We start from the raw sequence: 22,051 nt of genomic DNA, 5'->3' as shown, positions 1-22,051 counted from the left end.
CACTGATTACTTTTCTACACTAATAAATTTTCCAGCAAATTGAGGCTTCCAGTTTAGAAAATATATTTGTACGTAGGTGTAGCATTATCAGAAACTACCTTACAGGGCTTTTTAAATGCAATTGCATTCATATATTTTGTGATACACAGTAGTGCTAATGGCAACCTTCCTACTGGAGGCCAGAAGAGTTATTTATAGAGTACCTAATGCATCAAGAATAGGTTCAATGAGATGATGGTAGGATTATTCCCAAAAAGCAATTAAAACCACCACTGTATGGATAGTGAAACATTCTGAGTAACAAACAGTGAGGATACAGCATTTTAGTTCCAGTGGGTTTATTTTATTATGTTGTGGCCAGTGGTAAGAAGGTAAGAAAGGTAGTTAGGTATCTGTGAGGCAAGACATCAGAAAGGTTTTCTACATAGACCTTACAGTAGGAAAGTTTAAAATGAAGTAATGTTTGGGGAATGAAGAAATTTTGGGGAAGTTTTGCCTTTGGTAGATGTAGTTGATTGTTGTGCAATAATTGTGTCTGAATTATCCCAAATAATAGTCAAATGTGTGAAGTTTAGATTCCCCCCCATTTATTTTTTGAAGTTACTGACTGTTCAGTAGTTCTTTTCTGCAACTCTTGTCTCTCTGAGGAAGACCCAATCTCCTGAAGTGCCTTTTTGCCCCCAGGTGAACATCATCTCAGATAATGCTGGGCAAAACATGAAGAGTGCCTGGACCAGTCCTTCAGTCAGTTAGATTTCAGCTGTGCTGGTTTTTAAATGCTAATGAGACCATACAAAAGCTTATTTTCTGGAATCAGTAATTCATTTCATAGCAAAACCATGGATCTACTGAAGAGAAAATACAAACAGGTTATTAGTCATGTAATCATGAGGGAAAGGGGGTACTTAATATGAATTTAAGTATTAGAATATATCAAGGAGACACATAAAAAGAGTGGTATTTAAAGGGGCTAAGGCATGTCCATGTTTGTGTAATGCATGGAAAACTGTAAATAGTTGGAATATGTTATGAACCTCTCTAACATCATTCAGTGTTACAGTGGGGATTCTGTAACATGATGTATCAAACAAGGAGGCCGTGGAAAAGAAATATATATAGGCTGATTCTTGCTAGATGTTTCAGAGATGTTTATTTCTCCAGCCGCGTGGCCGGGGCTCTGCCGAGGAACTGTTACAGTCACGGGACCAAGGGTCCTTCTGCCCGCGCAGGGGAACACAAACCAACCAATGGGAACGAGGCTGAGCAGGGACAGGGAAACCCCGTGTCTGTGCCCTCAGGGCCCCTCTCCCAGGGCTACACGGCGGGGGGAAGGCACCTCAACAATTCAGAGCCAGAAATGAGGGCAGATGCAATTTAGAGAGGGACTTGTTTTCTCCTTAATTTTTTTTTCCAAATAATTCTTCTTTGGCTTAACATAGCTTTATGTGTGTGCTACAGTCTTGCTTCATGACAGTACCAGAAAGGATAAATATCAATAGCTGAATAAATTTAAGCATTCTAGTCTGATAACAGACTGTAATAGAAAAGTATTTCAGACAAATGTTTCAATTCCGGTGAGATGAATCTCACTCTTTGAGTCTTTTTTTGGGTGGGCCACCACGTCCCACTTTGGGCAAGGACAAAATCTTTGGAAATGACTGTGAAAATTATTTTAGAGAGATATATGAGAATAAATTCAATGCAATAGTTTTGCAGAAAGAGTTGCTTTGAATTCATTCACCCAACTATAACATGTTGTTGTGGTATTGTGAGGTGACCTTTATTATATTTCAGTGTCAGATATTAGCATGCAATGCATGAAGAGAAGGATAAGGAGTGTTGCAGCAAGAAGAATTTAGATTGAGAGAATATTTGTCTGTGAAGACAGTCTCATAGTAGTATGAATTGCCTGTCATAGTATAGTCCTGTCATAGGTTCTCTGTTGCTGGGAGTTTTTAGGGGATGCCGGGTATGATTTAATTTGAAACAATAATAGATGATCCTGTGAAGTCCTTTGCAGCTCTATTCTCTATTAATTTATGTTAAAATAGATCAGTCATTGGGTGATGATCTATCATAGTGATTTATTTCTGATTGTACTAAATTTCACATTAAGTTCTGTGGCAAGTTCCCATCATGTGTTCCTCGGTGGTGTGAAGGATAAGGAGGAGATGGGCAATGCACCACTGCTGCCTCTCCACACAGGAAGCTGATTTCAGTTTTCCAAAGGGAACACGTTCACAAAACCTGGCAGCTGACAGAGAAGGACGTCAGCATTGATGTTTTGAAGACATTTGCAAATCCCTTTGACTTCCATCTCAAGCTTGAAGAGCAGGTGCCACTGAACACTGGTGTAACCCACATAGTATTGCTGTGTTGTCCCTAAAAAAGCTGTCCCTTGCTTAATCATAGATCACAGAATGGTTTGGGTTAGAAGGAATCTTAAAGATCATCCAATTCCAACTCCCCTGCCATGGGCAGGGGCATCTTCCACAAGACCACGATTCTCCAAGCCCCATCCCACCTGGCCTTGAACACTTCCAGGGACAGTTTATTGGCATAGCTGTGGTTGGCTAAGAATGTCAAAAATTACACACCTAACTAACTACTGTGACACTGTTGGAAAAGCCAAGATCAGATGCGGTTAACATCCAGATTGCCAAAGAAGTTTATGTAAATTGGGAAAATAAGATAAGCTGTACCATAAAAATAACATCTCTTCTAGTACAGATATGTAAAACTTGATGTCTGCATGAAACCTCTGCAGTGCACTCCTAGGTAACCTTCTTTAAGGGGAACAAATTTCCATTGGGTTTTACAGGAAAAAAAAAAGCTCAAGTGCTTTTGAAACTCCTAAAACTTTACATTTTTGAACTTCTTTGTGGTATAAAAAATTGTATTAATAAATTCAGTTGCTGAAAATGAATGCTAGAACAGAGTTGTCTCCAGGACACAGCAGGAAGGTAATTTTAAGAGCTCAGGAACATTGTTGAAATTATCATGCAAACTTATTAAATGCGATGTATATTTAAATTGAAAAAAACACTCTTTATTAGGTCTAGATAGGTGATTTTTTTGCTGCCTCTAGCAGTTAAGCTTATTGGGTGGAAGTCTGGGTAGATTAATTTCTAATCTTTATGGAAAGCTACTTATTAAAAAATTGATAGCAAAATTATTAATACTGAAAGTTTAGACTATCTGTAGAACAAGACTCACTACTGAACAAAAGTACAGTGAGTGTTTCATAGTATGTGGCCACTTTTGTTTACATATAGTTTTGTATTCTTAGCATGATTTTCTAGGAGTTATTTCTGACATATATTGAATTAACACTAAAATCTTCCCTTATCATTATAAATTATAAAATATTTAGCTTTAATTTCCCTTTTCATAACACATAAGTAGGAACTTATTATAAAACACATTTGAAAGAACTCATTGTTGACTTAGGTAATTAAAATGAAGAGTGTGGAGTGAATTTTTAATGCTTTTTAGATTAGCTCAGGAATGATCAACTATTTGTCTCTTTCTCAAGAATATGTACAAATAATGGTTCGCAGCTCACATTTGCCTTTTTCCAAGAAATTAATGAACATTCAGAATTAAGAACATGTCAGTAAAAATTCTAGACTGAGTTAAACCTTTTTAAAGTCTCTTCTTTATTAATTGGTGTAAGTCTGAGGACTCTGAATTTTAGATTTGATGCAAACTGTATTGATGAAAGTCTGAGGGAAGCTGCTGAGGGGTCGGCTGAGGCCAGCTCCCGGCACTCTGCCAGCATGATGCTCGCAGTGACTCTGCACGGCTGGGCTTGTTTCAAAAACAAAATTAACTTTCCAGACATACATTTAGATAACCTTGTTTGGATTTTGAAGTGTACAGGTACAAAAATTGATGCAGGGCCATGAATTACTGTGAATTTGGGTGACTCAGTTGGTTTCCTGGGAACCATGAAAATTTACATGTCCTGAGGAGTGGGTCTCTTAGCCACAGACCAGCCTGCAACCCAGCACGAGGTCTGCCTTAGAGCTCAGGCAGGCAGGTGTATATCCCACTAAACTATGACAAAGAGGAATGGGAAAGAAGAGATGGGTTTATGTAAGTCTACAAGCCTAAACACCAGCATGGTCAAGGAACTTAAGGAATTGTGAGCATGGCACTGTACATCGTAAGAATGAATAGCAGTTAATGGAACAGCACAAGTAAAGGCTTGTGATGTAATATCCCTGAGTCAACTAATCCAAACTGTACCTCATGTCACCTGCCTCCCTTGTTACCTTACAGAAGTCGCCTCTTTGCTCTTGTCCTTTGCAGTCAGTGACGGCACAGCTTGTGGCTCCTCAGCAGGACAGTCTCTTCCAGGCTGGGATTTGCATCTCCTCCCTTGTCCTGCCTATATTGCCGCTTTGATCTCTCTTTGGGCTGATATAGCTCAGCTAGCTGTCAGGTATTAACCCAGGAAAATAAACTGAGTAATTTTCTGACAGTTCCATGATCTGAATCATCTCACCATTTCCACGTGCTAAGCACTAGGCAGGAATCACAGAGCCAGGAGATGGATGGAGAGGAGGAGGAGTGGAATAGCTGTTTCAATCAGAGAAGACATTTTTGGCTGTTTCAACTGCTGCACTGACCCACAGCTCAAAGCCCTTCCCCACTGCTGGCTCTGCTGTATTTTGTAGTGCTATGTCCTGTAGGACCAACTGCTTTGGAAGGAGGAAGATCTCCCAGTGAGCTGAACAGTTGCATCATGTCTGACTTGCTGTCAAACTTCACTTCTGTCTGAATTGCTGTCACATCAGCTTTATTAGAAACTATTTACCTATTTAAAGTTACTGTAGAATTTCCCATTGCAGTTGGTCCCTGAGCACTCACTGGAGTATCTCATTTTGTCCCGTCTGCAGCGGAAACCCTCGATACAAATGCAAATGCTAATGTGGCTCCCCACTACACAGAGGTTTTTGGGCTTGTTTATTTGCAGGAGGAGTTAAGAAATAGTTTTGCATTTAAAAACAGGACAACCTGAACTGATAATCCTTTTTTTGATCTTAGTTGTTTGAATTAGCTGTGGATTAAAGCTGCATGTTCTACCATAGCATTAATAGGATGATGTTGGGCTTGATTTCCCTTGCTTTGCATGAGAAGTCTGTGGAGAATCTTGGATTTGCATGGCAGAAGAATACATTATCATGGTAAACAGCATTTCTGAAGCCTTACGAAATCACCAAAAAGAATGTAAGTCTCAAGGTTGCCTCAGTGATGATAAAGTGTGAGTTGGCTGAACTGCAGGTCAACTAGGGTAGCTGAGGAAAGTGTCTGGTTCAAAGTAAGAAAGCTCATTTCATTACATCTGGTGCAAACAAAATTGGGTTTGGTTTTCATTAAAGAACATTTAGATTCAATATTTTGGGGAAAAAAATCATTATTAGAAGGAAAGGCAAGACCTAGGTAAGTTCATTTCAAGTATGATCTTATGTAGGGAAAATAGAACAAAAAGGAGAACATAGAACATAGAACATAAGGATGTGTGAAGATGATATGGACCGACCTAGGATGAGATAGGTAATCTAGTATCTCCATTAAAAATTAGGATCTTAAGTTGTGTTTAAGTATTTTATTCCATGTGTTGGGAAAACAGTGGAAAACTTTCTAACATTTTAAGGTCTGTTTAATTTTGTGGTTTTAAAATGGGAACATGTGCAAGATCTAGCCATGTCCCTGTGGTAGGAATGTGCCTACATTGCCTTCAGCTCCATGCTGTTATTTCTTTTGTTTGTTTGGAAGATGAGTTTGTCATGATGAGATTCTGCGGGGTAGACAGACGGGGGATGCAGCCATGCATGCCATGTGTGGGAATGTGTTCAAGGTTTTCCACAGCTGGTTCTTCAGTCTGTTTACAGACAGAGAAGTGGTAGTAGCTGCTAGAGCTGCTGACAGGGTCAGAAGCTCTATGTATTGCTTTGTTTCCCCACTTCAGCCAGTGCCACTTCTGTATTCCAATGCCTATAATCTTCCCTGAAGTTTCAGAATCAGTTGAACTAAGCCAGTACCACAACTGCAAAGATCTGTGTAGTAGAATGTCAATCCAGAGGGTCAAAAAGACCATCAGTTCCACTTAGCTCAGTATATTGTAAACTACACAATATTTCTTAATATCCTCTTAACAATCTTTGCCACTTGAAGTAAAATATCAAAAGCAATAACTATAATGAGCTAGAGGGAGATCAGGGGAGATCAAACGCATCCCTCTAGCAGCCTAAATTCTTAAAGTAGCAGGTAATTTGTTAGATTTAATTCTCGGGGTAGGCCAATGCCCCAAGCTGGAAAGATAGGTTCAAATAATATCAGTGATCCTCTTCCAGTCTGCTTGGGGGTGATTCTTTTGTGATCTGGTGGGATCAGTTTACTTCCTGATCATAGGAGCAAGTGTTTGGACAGCTTCTGTACCAATGGAGTAAGAAAGCAAGTTCTCCTATAGACCTCCAAGCGAACTCCCAGGTTTCCAAGGAACAAACAAGTAACAAAACAAAAGAGCCAAGACAAACTATGCAGCAAGGGGGAAGAAATCCTTTCCAGTACCTACAGGCAGGCAGTCCAAGGCATGAAGCTGATTAATACATGATCAGCAGGCAGCAATCAAGGCTTTCTAAGGTATAATGCCCCAGACTCAGCACAGTTTTTCATTTGAATGTAACAGAGCAGTTTCTATTCTTGTCTTACATATTCTTTTTCAGGAATATTGTAGAATTATATCATCAGATAATTATTTATATCCTGTACTCCAGTATAACACAACTCCCTGTCCAAACAGTAAATTTAATTATTTTTTATGTAGCTGATTTTGACTTCCTAAGGACAGTACTTTGCAGTTGCTTTTACTGAATTTTGTGTGATGTTCTTTACCATGCCTTCTGCTTCTGAATTTGAGTTTGACAATGCTCTTGCCATTTGTCACTCACCCATCCTTTTGATTGTGCTCTGTGCTGTCACCCTGGCGATTACCAAAAACAAGGGCTAAACTCTCACTCAAGACAGAGCCCAGCATGTCTTTGATGTCACTGTGCTGTTCCAGTTCTGTGATGCTTTTTTCTTTGTGTTAAATGATTGGAAGATAAGATTTCAATTTAAACTTGAAAAACTCTTCTTGGTATGTAAGTGACAGCGTTTGTCACTACAGATGCTTTTAAGGATGTTTATATACAATAGTTCCAAGATCTAAATTATCATTGTTTAAAATCTGTCAAGGCAAAATTCTTGCCACAACTAAATATGTAGCACTGACATTTGAAATCAGAGCAGACATGAGTGTTTGGCTTATACTTAAGTGCTATCAGCTGCTTTCTGAGAGGAAGAAGGAGGAGACATTTCTGTAGCAGGTTAATTGCAGGATAACAAGCAAATTCTGTCTCTTTACAATAATTATTCTAAATAAATTCAAACTACATGGAACCTTTCTATAATGAAAGCATTCTTTTCACAGAACAACTTTAGTAAACATGGAAGTAGAATTGCAATTGGCATATGGTGATGTATTGAAACTATTCAGGACTTTCATACCACTTCATGATCAGGGCTGTTCTACAGTGCCCAGGGAGAGAAATTCTTCCAAGGGCAATGAATTACTTGAAACAGCTTTTGTGGTTTCTTAGCAGTTGACTCATGAAGGTCAGGAAGGAAAAAAAAAGTCTGAATCCTTGAAAGCCATTTTAGAACTAGGGGGATCTGAATGGCCCGTAGGTCATGTAATGTTTATATTGCTGTCAGAGTGAGGTGCTTGCCTCGTCTCTTACTCCCTGTTACCTTTCTGGTGTCTCTCTGTACTGCAAGTGAAGGCCATTTTGTCATCACTACATTTGAATATCTAAAAGATTGGTTTGCTTATATGTATTTTATATGCCACTCTATCCTTTAATTCAGCTCACAATATTTGAGTTTGTAAGAGATTTTAGAATTGAGTCTCAGAAGAAATCAGTCAAAAGATACAGACTTTTCATGTCGTTGTTTGTCTGGTTTAGACCTATTAATCTACCCTCTGCAAAGCCATCATTTGCAGCCCCACCCCAAACAAATAAATGATCTGACCAATAGCTGCTAAAGAAGGAGGCAGCCAGATTTTATAAGGTCTGTACTGAGTGATAAAATCCCATATTTGATCCAACTGATGAGTGATAGTCATACAGAAGTGAATTAGTCTTGATGCAAAGTCTATTTGCAGTATGAAAGTGCTGTTCCACATGGTGTACTTTTGTTTTCATGTGCAGAGCTGTGTACCCTGGACTGTGGCAGCCACGGTGTCTGCTCCAGAGGGATATGCCAGTGTGAAGAGGGCTGGGTGGGACCCACCTGTGAAGAACGGACCTGCCACTCCCACTGTGCCGAGCACGGGCAGTGCAAGGACGGGAAGTGTGAGTGCAGCCCCGGATGGGAAGGGGACCACTGCACCATTGGTAAGGGGGTTTTGTGCCTCAAGAAATGAAATACATAAAATCTTACACCAGTCCTACACAGATCTGCCACAGCCATCATTCTGATTGAAATCTGTTTGGAAAAACAGAGACTCGGAATCCAGACAGGTATAAAAAATGTGCCCCTGCACCCCGTTTGTCCCACAAAATAGCAACTTGGCACAACTTTCTGTATAGAGGAAATAACATACATTAATTGATTCAAAAAAAAACCCAACAAAAACACACAAAAAGGAGAGATATCTCAGTCCTAACATATCTTTGGGATGTGTTCATATGTGAACTTTGAAGGCAGGAAAGAAAAAAATGTTTAAAAAATAGAAGGTGTTTGGGGGAAAAGCTATTATTTAGCTTACATAATTCTTGCATTAAGTCTCTTGCCTTTACATATTTTACTTATTGCTAATGGTATTTTTTTAGAGCTGACTTTTAACAATATTCTTAATAAGGTAAAGCTGTCAGATCTTTTTAGAATCATTAGTCTACTATACAAATGTAATAGTTAGATCTTTTATGCAATTCAACTTTTTTTTTTTTTTGCGAAGTCCAAGAGTGTTTCTCCCTAAAATGTCCCAAAGTGATATCTAATTTTCAAAGATGAGCAGTGTAAGGTCTCACATTTGTTTCTTGAAAGAAAATCTAGAATGTATCGTCTTTATCTTGACCGTTTTAAGATAATTCATTCCCTGGCTCTAGAATTTACTAAATTAGATTTGCTAAATCAAGAATTAGGTTTCTGATGGAGGAACAGCCTAATTTTCTGAAGGTTGTTTAGAGCAAATCCAGAGAAGGACCAAAATACTTAAAAAGATAAATAGACCTGCCGTTCACATTGTAGGCAGTGCCAGGTGTGGCCCCTGCACACTTGTCATCAAATGGAGAACGATCACAAATACAATGTTCTGGTCACAGCAGCAGGAATAGATCTGCCTGCAGGAAGAGGGAGACATTTTATATCTAGCCCACAGGTGTCAAGCCATAAGCAAATGTATTTTCATTTGGTACAGAAGTTTGATCCATCTCAGTTTTGTTCTTTTTTTTTTTTTTTAAGCTCACTACTTAGATGCTGTCCAAGGTAAGTTTTTCATAACAGCTTTCCAAAAAAAGTAATGAAAATATACAAAAGTATTGGGAATTGAGTGTTTTCTGTTACCCATTTTGTTTGAGCTTCTGGACTGCTAAGTTCCCAGAATAGATGGCACATTTGTTTATGGACATATATATATAGATATATATGCACACATGGAGACAGAGATTTACAGCACAAAATGCAGGTTTTAATAAGTAATGTGCTCAACTCATTTGCAAAGTTGTAGCAATGTAAGCATATTTTGCAGGGCCATCTGATGTGCTGTGTTAGGCAAATCCATTCTTTGCTCTTGTTTACCATCCAAAGTAGTGCCAGAGCTGAGGACTTGCTAAAAAGCTTGTGTTGATACTGTCTCCCATGAGAACAAAAAATAATTGTTTTTGTCATTTATGCTTGAAGTAAGTTTCTTTTGATAGAGAAGTACTCTTGTTTTCTAGAGCTGTCTGTGCCAGATGTGATCTAGTTCTCTTCAAATCATTTGATACAAGAGTTAAATTTGATGTTGCTTTGTGTCTGGTGCTGTTCATTTGATTCCCATGCCTTGCCGCAGGTCCTGCTCATTCGTGTCAGTGCAAGAACCTTCCCCCAGTGTGACAGCAGTCCCTCTGCCTGGGCCATACTGAGCAGAGCAGTGATGCAGAGCCCCTTCCAGAAATGCTGCTCACAGAAATACCAAACCAACCATTAGTTCAGAAAGACCTGAGTGCTTATTTTCTGTTTCTTGTTTCATTTCTTTGGAATTAGATAATAATAAAAGCATTTAGGCATTCATTTTATTGCATTTATAGACTTAGAGGATAACCACACACAGTAGCAAAATATAATCATGTACAAGAAATTAATTAACTCAGCAGGACAGTGATTGAAAGTGGAAAAACATCCACATTACCCAAAAGAGCTCTCACATCCTGCCCTTTCCCCCAACTCCCTGAAAGAGGCTTTTATAGTATATTTGGTGGTTGCCAAGTTCATGTTGTTTCGGAGTAGCATCTTCCATAACTCTGTGTGAGAAAATGGTGCGATCCATCTCCAGTTTTTCTGAGCAAGAGGGTCAGACTCTCTGATCGCTCTGTTTGCAGATGTGATTGATAAACTGCCAAGGGTGAGAAGGAGGGAGGTCACATGTCTCATGTAAAGTTCCCAGGAAATGTGCTGCATGTGGGGCTGTGAATCACAGCCTGACGGACCAGACTCTCTGACTGGCTCCTCCAAAGTCCATTTGGGCTGTCAGGCACTGAGTCTTTTTCCTTCCTCAAAAAAACCCTCTCTCTGATAACACCTGTGTGTTGATGATCAATATCAGGAGCAAGGGCTTTCAGACCCTGTATGTCTATGCTGGCAAAAAGAGCCATTTTAGAAGTGATGCCACTCACTCTGTCAAACGTATTGCCAATTGCCGTTGCTTTATCCATTGTCCTTTGGCTGCATGTGTGACATGGTGAGGATCTGACAAATGTCTGAGCTGGCACTGCACTATGCAAGCAGATGGACATGAGTGTACACATCCAAGAGACCATTCCTCTCTCACTCTTACAGGCAAGAAATCTAGACGTGAATTTCCAAAGTTGATTCAGAGTTGCAAGTGTATAATCAAGAGGATGCTACAGTCCTTGGTCCAGTTTTGATCTAGAATCAGCACCACCAAAGGGCATGTGTTTGTCCTGTTGGAATCAGTTATAACAGGAGAAAGTGGAACAGGAAGGCAGTGCTCCCTCAGTTGTCTTCTGTGGAAAGAGTTGTGTTGTGACATAAATCAAATTGGCTTTTTCTCAGTCAGATGAGTATTTATGAACAGAATAAAAAGGTCACTTTCACTCCCTGCAATGTGTAGGATTATGTCCACAGCTGCTAGTTTGTCATTTAGACAATATTTTCCATGTGTAACTTTGATATAAATCTTGATTATGTGTATGATACTGTTAGTGAACTACAGTTTATTTTTCAGTAGAGAAAGAGATGGACATGACTTTAGAACTTTATAGCATGACTTTACTCACTTTTTTCCTGTGCACAAAATATTAAACACTAAAAAAAATCCTCATTCTTCACTGAGAAACTACTTTTGGGCAAGCAAAGGGAAGAACCAAGTTGGGGAGTTTTCCATATTCGTCCAGAAATGTAAGTGGCTTGCAAGCTATCATCATTTGAAGGCAGCAAATATAATGCTGGAAGTAGGAATGTTAATGAATAATTGCAACTACAAAATAAGGGAAAATATCCTTTCATGAAGGCTTTTTTTTTTGCACTTTCTATTTTAGATGGTTGCCCAGGTCTCTGTTATGGAAATGGGAGGTGCACTCTTGATCAGAATGGGTGGCACTGTGTTTGTCAAGTGGGCTGGAGTGGCTCGGGATGTAACGTTGTCATGGAAATGGTGTGTGCAGATAACCTGGACAATGATGGAGGTATGATACATAATTCATGTGTCTCTGTTTATCTGTCACATCCTTGATTGCCATTTAAATCCATAGTTTTGGTGTATGCTTTCCTTTTTATCACAAAATGTCAGTATTTGTCTGTTTGCTCAAGACAGTTGTTCCACGGACTTCATCTGAAGCAGCACAGTGTGGGAACAGATCCTTGTGCTGGATGCTACTGAAGGCAGAAAGTATCTGTAGCCATATCTACCATCCCAGTACTTGTTTTTTTTCCTCATGAAAAGCAAAACAAAACAAAAGTGTAATAAATAAATTCCTCTATCGCCTTTCCACTCTTCCTCATAATTCTGTCAGTCTTTTAGAAAAAACAGCCAAGAGATATCCAAATGAAAAAAACCTCTGTGCCTGCCAAAATGCATCCAGTTAGTCTTCTATTATTATTAATATATTTGCAAGCATTAAGTGCACATTTACAGTTGCTTTTTTAACATAAGTCTTTCACTTAATATTTCTACTGAGACACACCACAGTTCTTGCATTTATCTGGACCTACTTTTGAAGGACTGTTTAGGAAACTAGTGTAGAAAGTAGGCAGAAGAGATTTTTGAAAGTACCATAAACTGAGCCCTGTACTGAAATAATCATTTCCTCCTCTTCTGTGGTCTTGATTTCATTCTGAGGTTGTGTAAGTTTTAGGTATGCTGGGGAAAAACATAGTTCTTTCATAAGCTGGTCTCTGCTTCCTTTCCAATACTCTAATACTCTAGTTGGAGCTTGTTTTTTAAGAAAAAACATCCAGACTCTATTTCAAACTTGCCAGTGGGAGAGAAGCCACAATATTCCTCACTGGTTGCTCTCAGAGTTAATTATTTTTCCTATCTGTTTTAGGAATACTCATTTACTGAACAGTCAAGGACTATTGCTTTTCTCTCCTCCACTTGCTAAAAGCCCTTACCATGTGCTTGTCCCATTCTCAGAGCTGTGCAGCTTTCTCATTCAGAGAGTGGATTCAAGGCCAGGTTGGAATGAGGCTTTGAGAAACCTGGTCTAGTGGAAGACATCCCTCCCCACAGCAGGGGTTTGGAACAAGGTGATCTTTAAGGTCCCTTCCAACCCAAATGGTTCTATGATTTTATGATCAGCCCCAAGCACAGTTAAATACTTTTCCTTAGATTGTACACTGAGGTGTATTGAAATACACATTATCTTATTGTGTCACACCTAAAGACCATGTCAGTGTCCTGGGTGAGATCTTATACTCAGCTGTAGGGACAAACTTTACTATGATGATTGTCTGTTTTCTTCTAGGTCATTGATAAATTAAGCTTGATATAGATCCAAGAACTGAGCTCACTGTGGGACCTCAATAGAAACATTCTGACTCAGTGATGATTCCTCATTTACAGATATATTTTGAGACCTTCTGATTCTGTATCCTGTGGGCTCTAAGACCCTGCTGTCCTTTGGCAAAGATTTCCTCGTTTCTGAACCCTATTCAAAATTGCCTTATTCCTCTCATATCCTTCCTTTTCCACCTTATTTCCAAGAGGTCCAACAACCATGTCTCTGCCCACTGTCTGTGCTCTCCTACACTAGTGTGTGTCCCTGTCACACAAGGTCCCACAGCTGGCATCCCTGCCTCCTGTGCTCTCCCATCTGTTGGTGCCCTCCCCTGCTGTCTGAGCCACTGACTCACCTGCCTGCACTCTTAAATCTGCCCACTCAAACCCTGTTTAGCCTGTAATGTATGGAAAGCATTTTCTGATGCACTCTATGAACCGGCTCTGTGTAAACTGCCCTGTATTGTGATTTTGGGCGCTTTATATTCTGCAATAACAGAGAGTTATTGGAAGAGTTGGCAGTTTTAACTCTAAATCTCCTTGAATTTGTCAGTTTAAGGCAGACACTTAACATCCTTTCACTGCAGGTTTTAAAAGCAATTTTCTTTTTCCTTCTTAACGGCAGCATAACATGGTCTAGGACAGCTCTGTTGACATTAAAATGAGAGATAAGTGCAGAGAGAAATATTTAATTAGTCTGACTGCTACACATGGGCTAAATGTAATTAAGTTTTCTTCACAATCAATTTTGTGTAAGAAAAGAAAATTATATCTACATATTATAACCACTTCCCTTTATGTATATATATATATATATGAAGTTCATAGGACCTGATTTGGCATAAGTATAAATTAGAAAAATTCCCCTAAAGTCATTGGAGTTATACCAGTGTAAGATGAATATGAAATCAGAAGCTGTGTGTTTCAGTGTTTGTATACCAACACAACAGGAAAATCAGGAATTGGGAAGCAGGTGTGACATTACCTCTTAAGTCCTGTTTGCTGGGAGGTTGAGCCTTAGACTGTGAGAATATTATGGTGACATAGCAAGTTTCCATCTATCAAGCTACACAGCTGGAGGTTCATCAGGATGGAAGTTATTAGCATTTTCACCTGTAGCTGAGGTGAGTTAAGAGTTTGCACTCAGTTGAGTTAAAGAAACACAGCTGACAGGTGGTAACTTCCTAAGCTCTTAGGATGTGATCATATTCAGTCAGTGACACATAGCCCAAGAGATAATTTAGTGCCCTTGTATAGGCCAAATCATGGCATTCTCACCTAGCAAAGGTCTTAATCATTCCAGTTGTGTTTAAATATTTATATCTCAGTCCTATTGTGCTTCAAGTTCTTGAGGAGATCACCACCAAAGAACAAAGCTCTAGTAAAGTTGAGCAATTATAATTTCAAACAAAGTCTAATTTTAGAACTTAGACAAAGAGATAATTTTTTTTTGTTTTGTTTTCAGTTATTTTTTCAGTTAATTTGTCACATGGTACTTTCAGGGATGGAAAAACTGAGGTTTTTTGACATTTAAAACTACATTCAGAGACACAGTAGAAAAAAAGCAGATTAATCCCAACCATAAGGATTCAATAATGTCATTTGATTGGCATGAGAAAGTGTTAGTGTTGTTGTTTAGCCTGTATTAAGAGCACAAAAGCTTTGGGAGGGGGAAAGTCTTGAATTCATATTTTAAGAACTGATACAATCTTATAAAGAAAAGCCATAAGCATATTCCCATGTTCCTGGTCCTGCAGCCACTGAAGCACCAAGATCCCTTCAGTGCAGTTTCTCCTGGTGGTAAGATAAAACATGTGTGGACTATTCTCCTGGGCAGGGAAAGTACAATTTCTTTTAGAGCCCCATTAGGATTCGCTGCACTTGTTCCCTGACTGTACCATAACTGCCTTTCCCATTCCAGCTCATAACTCTCTGTTAGCTTTTTCCTGCTTGCAGACTTAAGGGCATGTTTACCTGTTCAAATATCACTACAAATATCAGTGGAAAGGTCTTAGCATTATAACAGATGCACGATGGCATGGTTTGCACTTGCTCTCATGGAGTGCTTCTGCAGTCTGTTAGCAGTGTGATGTCCATTAAAAAATGCCAAGGAGTCAAGCAGGTGGCCTTTGCAGTGGGGCCTTTCCCTCACTGTGGCTTCCCTCAGCATAATTCCCCATTCTGTATTCTCCTTCTTTAACTGTCACGACTCACATGATTTCAGTTTATAAGATGGCCGTTCAGCTCATCTGAGCAGGGTATTTCCTCTTGTCCTGCCACTAATTTGGACTCATTAGAAGCTCCAGTAGCTCCAGATCTCTGGAAAGCTCTGCTGAGCTCTTTGCAGACAAAGTGCCTGTGTCCTGGGGCAGGAGGCAGAACACACCGCTGAGGTGGGGGAGCACACAGGGCACTCATGCGTCACACCCCACTCAATTGCAGCCAAGCTACAATTTGCCTGTTTTTTGGACATCTATTTACCCAGCTGCTGCACAAACAGGTCTTTGTCTCAAGCTGAAAGTCGCAGCCTGTCATTCCCATTAGTTTGTTTGATACAGATCTTTCTTTTAAATTTGCCTGCATCTCCTTTTATCGTTTTTCTTTCATTAATCAAATTTGCCTGTTTGTTTGTAAGGAAAATACTGTTTACTACAAGCTTTGAATTCTTTTCCAAATATGCCTTCAGTCACTTCAGACAGTTATTGTAGCTTTCTCCAAGCTTTTCCAAGCACAAGGAAATATATGACTCAGCATAGCCTTGGGTTGAAAACCAGTGCTGCTAAAATATTGATGTATTTCTGACCCGTCCATTGGCGTTTTAATAAGCTATCCATCACAGAGATATTGAGTCCATATATAAGTAATATGCTATTATTACCCAATATAAATAATATTGATGGGAATGGTTTTCATTGTTGCTGAGCAGCGAGGACTCCCTAGGGATGCTTACAGTTTCTGAAAACCCTGATATATTTGTATTGTCCCGAGTGTGGAAGGCCAAACACTACTGGTACTCACTGGATAAAACACTTACAGCCTTTCCATAGGTACACTGATGGGTTTCCTTATATAAACACCAGCGTTCCCGCTTAACAGCCTCACTGTCTGCTGCATGCTATGTATTATGGGTAAAATTTGGGCACTTTGAATTAATGCATATGAATAAGCATTAGAGACTCTTGACAGTTGCTGCTGCTGCTGCTTAGTCTCTTCTGAAGTTACTCTTTGATTCCATTTGCTTAGATTCCTGGCAACACTAATTAGACTTAACTGAGCCTGTGGTGAATAAAGTCAGCACAGGCAATATTTAAGGAGAAACTTAAATCCCGTTTTTTACTTTCTGTGAAAATGTTCTGGACATAGATCTCACAGCTCCATCTCTGGCTTGCACTCACTGGGATCAGTATAGATGGAACAGGAGTGCACTGACACACACACGGCCCTCTGGGTTGCTCTGCAGCAGTGAAAATGAAAGTCATTGATACTTACAGAATTATAGAATATCCTGAGCTGAACAGGACCCACAAAAATCATCAAAGTGCAACTCCTGACCCTGCACAGGACAGCCTCAAAAATTACACCATGTGTCTGAGAGTGTTACCCAAACACTTCTTGAACTCTGTCAGATTTTATGCTGTGCCAGCTTTCCAGGAGAGCCTGTTTCAGTGTGCAACCACCCTCTGGGTGAAGAATCTTTTCCTAATATCCAGCCTAAACCTCCCCTTACACAGCTTCATGGTGTTCCCCCAAGTCCTGTCACTGGTCACCAGAGAGGAGAGATCAGTCAGTGCCTGTCCCTCTGCAGATGTTGAAGACCACAATGAGGTCTTCCCTCAGTCTCCTCCAGGCTGAACAAGCCAAGTGACCTCAGATGTTCCTCTGAGGGCTTCCCCTCTAAGCCTTTCACCTTCATAGCTCTGCTTTGGACATTTACTAATAGCTTTATATCTTTCTTATATCATGGTGCCCAAAACTAAGTACAGCATATTGCTTAGAGATTTGATTTTCATGTTGCTGGGCAAGTACATCATTAGGGTGTGTTTGTAAGCGTGTCTGCATACATGTTCATGCACCATATAAGCACCTACACCACTTGTAGTATTCTGGGTTTGATATCCATAAGACTTCAAACCTATTAGTTTACATTAACCAGGTAGTTAACTTCACTACTATCTTCTGCATGGGTGACAAAAGCTTGAAAAGGTGAGAGCTTTGCTCATTTCATGAACTTTTAAGCAGAAGAATAGCAATTTTAAGTTTTATTGCTAACTAGTTACGTTTTCCTCACCAGAACTTAATGATAGTGGATGGTTTATTAAAATAACTAACATCAGAAACATGGGAGGTAGAGTCTGATTGAATTTTTCATTTTCATAGCCAGTTAATAAAGTATCTCAGTGGTTTAATAGAAAAGAAGCTGCTGTGCAAGTTGTTGCATGCTTCACTGGTGAGGTGGGTAAGCCACCACTGCTGGTGTGAACCACTTTGTCCCCTTACCAGTGTCCCCATGCAGTGCCTCTTTACTGTCCTTGAGTGCTCCTGAAATTGTATCTAGACAATTTGTACTAATTGTGAACACAGATCCATTTTCAGCAACATGAGTTATTGTGATATTCCCATATTTGTGGTCATGAATTTCAGGTACTTCAGGGGTGGATGAGAAGAATAGAGATGCTAGGATTTGGAAAGTAGGTGACAGAGCTGTTTGTATCAGGCACAAAATATATGACTTGTTCCATGTTCTTGCAATTAACTTAGGGCTGAAAAAAAGCCTTTTTCATTTCCAACTGTTATTTTATTTTATTTCATTTCATTTCATTTTAATGAGAACTTAATGCAAGTATTATGCAGCACATGGAAAGCTCAAATACATAGCATACGAAGTGCACTCACTGTGCAGCATTTTCCCAGACATAGAAAGTCGATATATATTGCTGGAAAGTAACCAGTGGAGAGGTAGGTCCATAGCCACAGTTCCATTGCCAATTTTCTGGCTGCTGAAGGTGATCATGCCTGTAGAAGAGAGATTGCTGCCCAATGTGTACATTAGGAAATGTGCTGTACCAAGCACAACATGAGCCTTCTATGACTGCAGCAGAAGCATAGCTGAGGAATTAATTTCACAACACTTGTGACATCCCTTCCATCATATGGAATAAGGAGTATATATATAAATGTATAAGCAAGAAAATACATTTTGTTTGATGGAAAACTTCATGTGATTCCATTGACACACACTCCTGACACAATAAATATTAATATCATTCCTTATAGAAGGCCTCCTGAAAAAATCTATTCCCCAGCAAAGGAATAGGAAAATCTTGTCCTAGTTCTGTGATCTATTGCAATGCAGATAGGAGTGGTGTGACTGAAAACAGAGCAACTTGTTTTGGCATGCTCTGCCTTCCCTTTGAGGTTGTTTAAATTATTGAAGAATACTACGAAGTGCTTTCTATCCTGAAGTCAATCTTTGTGAATTCTGTCTTAGCAGTAATATTAAACATATTTTAATTTTCTAATTCACTTACAAAGCAAAATACCCCAGTTCATCATTATCCTTGCATACAAAAGAGGGAGGATGGGAAGCCATAATCTCAGACTCATCAAAATGTAAATCACTGTATTATATAATCTGTAGTGTACTATGAATCTGCCTGGCTGTCTTTCATATAAAATAAATTTTAAAATGCTGGTAACAAACCAAAACCATTTACACATCTGTAATACATTTTAGTCTGCACTTTGGGGTAATTGACAGTAAAAACTTCAGTGTACAGGATCCCCTGCTGTATGAATTACAGTGTTTGCTGTTTGTAGTAGTTTGTTCATGCTCCTGACTGTTGTCTCCTGAGATTTAAAAGAAACCCTGCTGATTTGCTAACACGGTGAGCTTTTTAATAGTTGGTTCCTGATATGAAAATTTAACTCAAATTGTGACCATTGGTTGAGAACTGACCAATGTATTTGTAGCATTTTCAAGTGAATGAATTTGACTATATAGCTTATAAACAAGATTTATTTGGTATTTTTTTCTGGGTTATTCTCCTGGATTAAAAATCTCATTTCAAATAGGATTGGCTTGTTGAAAATGTTATCCTCATATGCACTTACTAATATGATTTGCATTATCACAACCTGTCTCCATATGTAGCTTGTGATTCTGTACCAGTTTGGTTTACCTGGTCCATTTTGATGGATATCATGCTAAATTATAGGAATTTTCTTTGGAGGTTTTAGATTTGGATTTTCTTCCTTTTTTTCTTCAAAAATGTTTAATTTAAAACCAATGTCTTGAACAAGCCTACAGTGGAAGAAAGGTTTTATTTTGGCTTAAGAGTTCCCTGTTTGCCCCAAAATAAGTGTTTTATTTTACTTCTTCACAAAGTGAGAAAAATATTTTTCAGTTCTATCCATGTCAGTTTCTCTTCTAAATTTTATTTGATTGTTTGGAGAAAAGCTGGAAGTTGCATTACTCAGACAACTGTAGTTAATATGCCTAAAATACACACAGCCGTCTAAGCTAAATATGCCATGGTAAGTCCACAGAGGAGCTGGTGCTTCTGCACCTCCTGTCTTGCTGCTCATGAAGCATCTTCTCTGAGCCTAACATGTCTTCTCTTTCATTCTTCATGGTTGTGAGGGGAGGTTGAAATAAATTCCTGTCTGATCAATCAAAATATTTTTTAAAAAGTACAGCATGAGAGAGAAAGTGAACTCATGAATGATAGTCTGTGGCCTAAACACTGCTCCTTTGCACTAATACTGATACTTTGGGTAGCAGTTTCTTTGTCTGATGACTTTGTAGCTCTGAATCCAGAACTTCACACATTTTTGGTGCTGTTAGGACGCACACCAGTCTCAAAATGGCTTGTTCAGATGTGCTTCGGAGACTTCACACCCTCCTAATGGGAAAACCCACCCTCCTGTAGCCCTGGGAGGCTGAAGAGGCAAATGAAACCAGGTGCAAGTAATTCAAACCAAAATAACTCCATTAGCAGAACCTGGAAGAATTTATAAGGCAGTCACTGCTGACAAGGAAGCTGTAAAGAAAAGAGGAAAATTGAGTCTGACTGGAAGACGGAAAATGGCTTTCCCTTTCCTTGGTTTCTTTTTGTGTACAGCCTGAATGCACTGTGTTTGTCACCAGCTATGTAAGCTCTTGACCGAAGCAGAGGAAAATGAGGACTCTATTAGAACAAGCAAAATAGTTAAGTGTTATTTTTGTAGCTATTTCTTGCCTAGGCAAATCTTCATATTCTAGTATTTCTGTGACCTTTCACTTTTATTTCTTACATAAATGAGAGAATCAGGTCAGCTCAGTTCCCACATCTAATGGCTTGTTGACAAGGAAAAAATTAATCAGAATTGCTGGTGTGGAATAAATTACTCCAAAATAGCTTCCCCATGGATACTGTTATTCTGAAATAAGTACTCGGTTTTTTCCGATTAGCACGTAATCTGCCAGACCAATGTTTGTCAAGTTTCTCAGGTAGACAGCTGTGAGCTTGTAGAAATTAGTATCTTCCAGAAAATCCCTTGACTCCTTGAACAAGACTTGTAACTGCCATAACCCTTCCACTAGCAGGGCCCAGCCCTGAATGGCCTGACCATGTCAGAGCCCTCTGCAGGCACCACCACCAGTATAAACCACAGCAAGAGATTTCAATGTCTTTATGACATTTTCAAGTCTAGTAGAATTCTTTAACGTTTGTAGTTTGGATGATCTGCTGAAAAGCATCTGTAACTTGAAGCTTTTCAGTTCATTTTTTGAGAATATAGAGAGCTTCATTCCTTGGACAAAAAATAGATGAAACAATTCTTTTTTTTCCTTGCAGTTCCAAGCCTGCTCTTCAAGTTCCAACCCAAAACACTCCTTTATTTTTTCATCAGAACCCACTGAAAACCCCTTTGGTTCATGTTGTGAACTCCTCCATCTGCTTCCCATGTGCTTTCATTTAGACTGGAGGCCCCTTATTGTTTCAGCTTACTGACTTCCTAGCAGATTTCAGTTGCTTCCTAGGCTTTCCTGAATATAAAGTGACTGCTGCACTCAAAGTCAATAAACTCAACACTGCCCTGTGAAGTTCTTCTCCCACTGCTGGCAAATGCCTGTTGTCTCCAGGATATGGGGAATGTTGAGAGAACTTAAAGCACACACTGACCTGTAGCCATGTCAGCTCTGCTGGATCTGAGGATCCTAGATTGTTGTTACTAGCGATCTACAGTTGCCCTTGGCTCATTACCACAAAAGCTAGCCTGCTCTATCTGATTTCCCAGCTGCAGAGAATAGATTTGTTAATATTTTTTCCTTAGCCAAGCAATTACCTTGCTCAAGGTCAGGCAAGGATTTTCAGATGCCAGGAAAGGCCATTTCGTTATATGTGTTTGTTCTGTAGAAGGGCTTTTGCTTTCTTTTAAAACTGAATGTTTTATGCTGCTGTTTACTGGGCAGTCACGCAGTGCTCTGGTGAGAAAGCAGTGGGATTGGCTGGGGATTGGTCTCGAACCCATTAAAGTCAATGACAAAGCTCCAGGAGCTCCTGTGCTGGCACAGTTTGCCTGGAGGAGGCGCAGTTTGATAGACTTCAAAGTGTTGGTGCAAACAGAGTATGGAAAGTCAAAGCATGAGGTGAAAATATCTGACAGTATGTTGATCCTACAGCATTCCAGTTTTAATGCAAGGGAAATCCATACAGTGATAGGATGACTCCACGTTTATTCAGACCAACCTTGTTAGAAATACAAAGAGGTGTCTTTGTTGAAGGATAAAACACCTTT

At 39.4% G+C, this 22,051-nt stretch overlaps 1 protein-coding gene across 7 annotated transcripts in view; it reads left to right on the top strand.

Moving 5' to 3' along the window:
* The window catches only part of TENM1 (teneurin transmembrane protein 1), an 829,870-nt gene that overhangs the window by 721,009 nt on the left and 86,810 nt on the right, over nucleotides 1-22,051 (top strand). For 6 of the 7 annotated variants that reach the window (XM_042028501.1, XM_042028513.1, XM_042028533.1 and 3 more), the window contains 3 exons: nucleotides 8,262-8,447; nucleotides 9,517-9,540; nucleotides 11,814-11,960. In XM_042028501.1, the coding sequence (XP_041884435.1) occupies nucleotides 8,262-8,447; nucleotides 9,517-9,540; nucleotides 11,814-11,960 (357 nt within the window). The remainder of the gene's footprint in view (nucleotides 1-8,261; nucleotides 8,448-9,516; nucleotides 9,541-11,813; nucleotides 11,961-22,051) is intronic. The other variant, XM_042028542.1, reaches the window with a different exon arrangement.

Source organism: Corvus kubaryi, unplaced genomic scaffold, assembly GCF_017639235.1.
Source record: "Corvus kubaryi isolate FWS band 111438036 unplaced genomic scaffold, C.kubaryi_AGA036_p1.0 130, whole genome shotgun sequence".
NCBI classification, from domain to species: domain Eukaryota; kingdom Metazoa; phylum Chordata; class Aves; order Passeriformes; family Corvidae; genus Corvus; species Corvus kubaryi.
The sequence above is the reverse complement of the archived record's forward strand: the minus strand, read 5'-3'. Positions and strand labels throughout refer to the sequence as shown.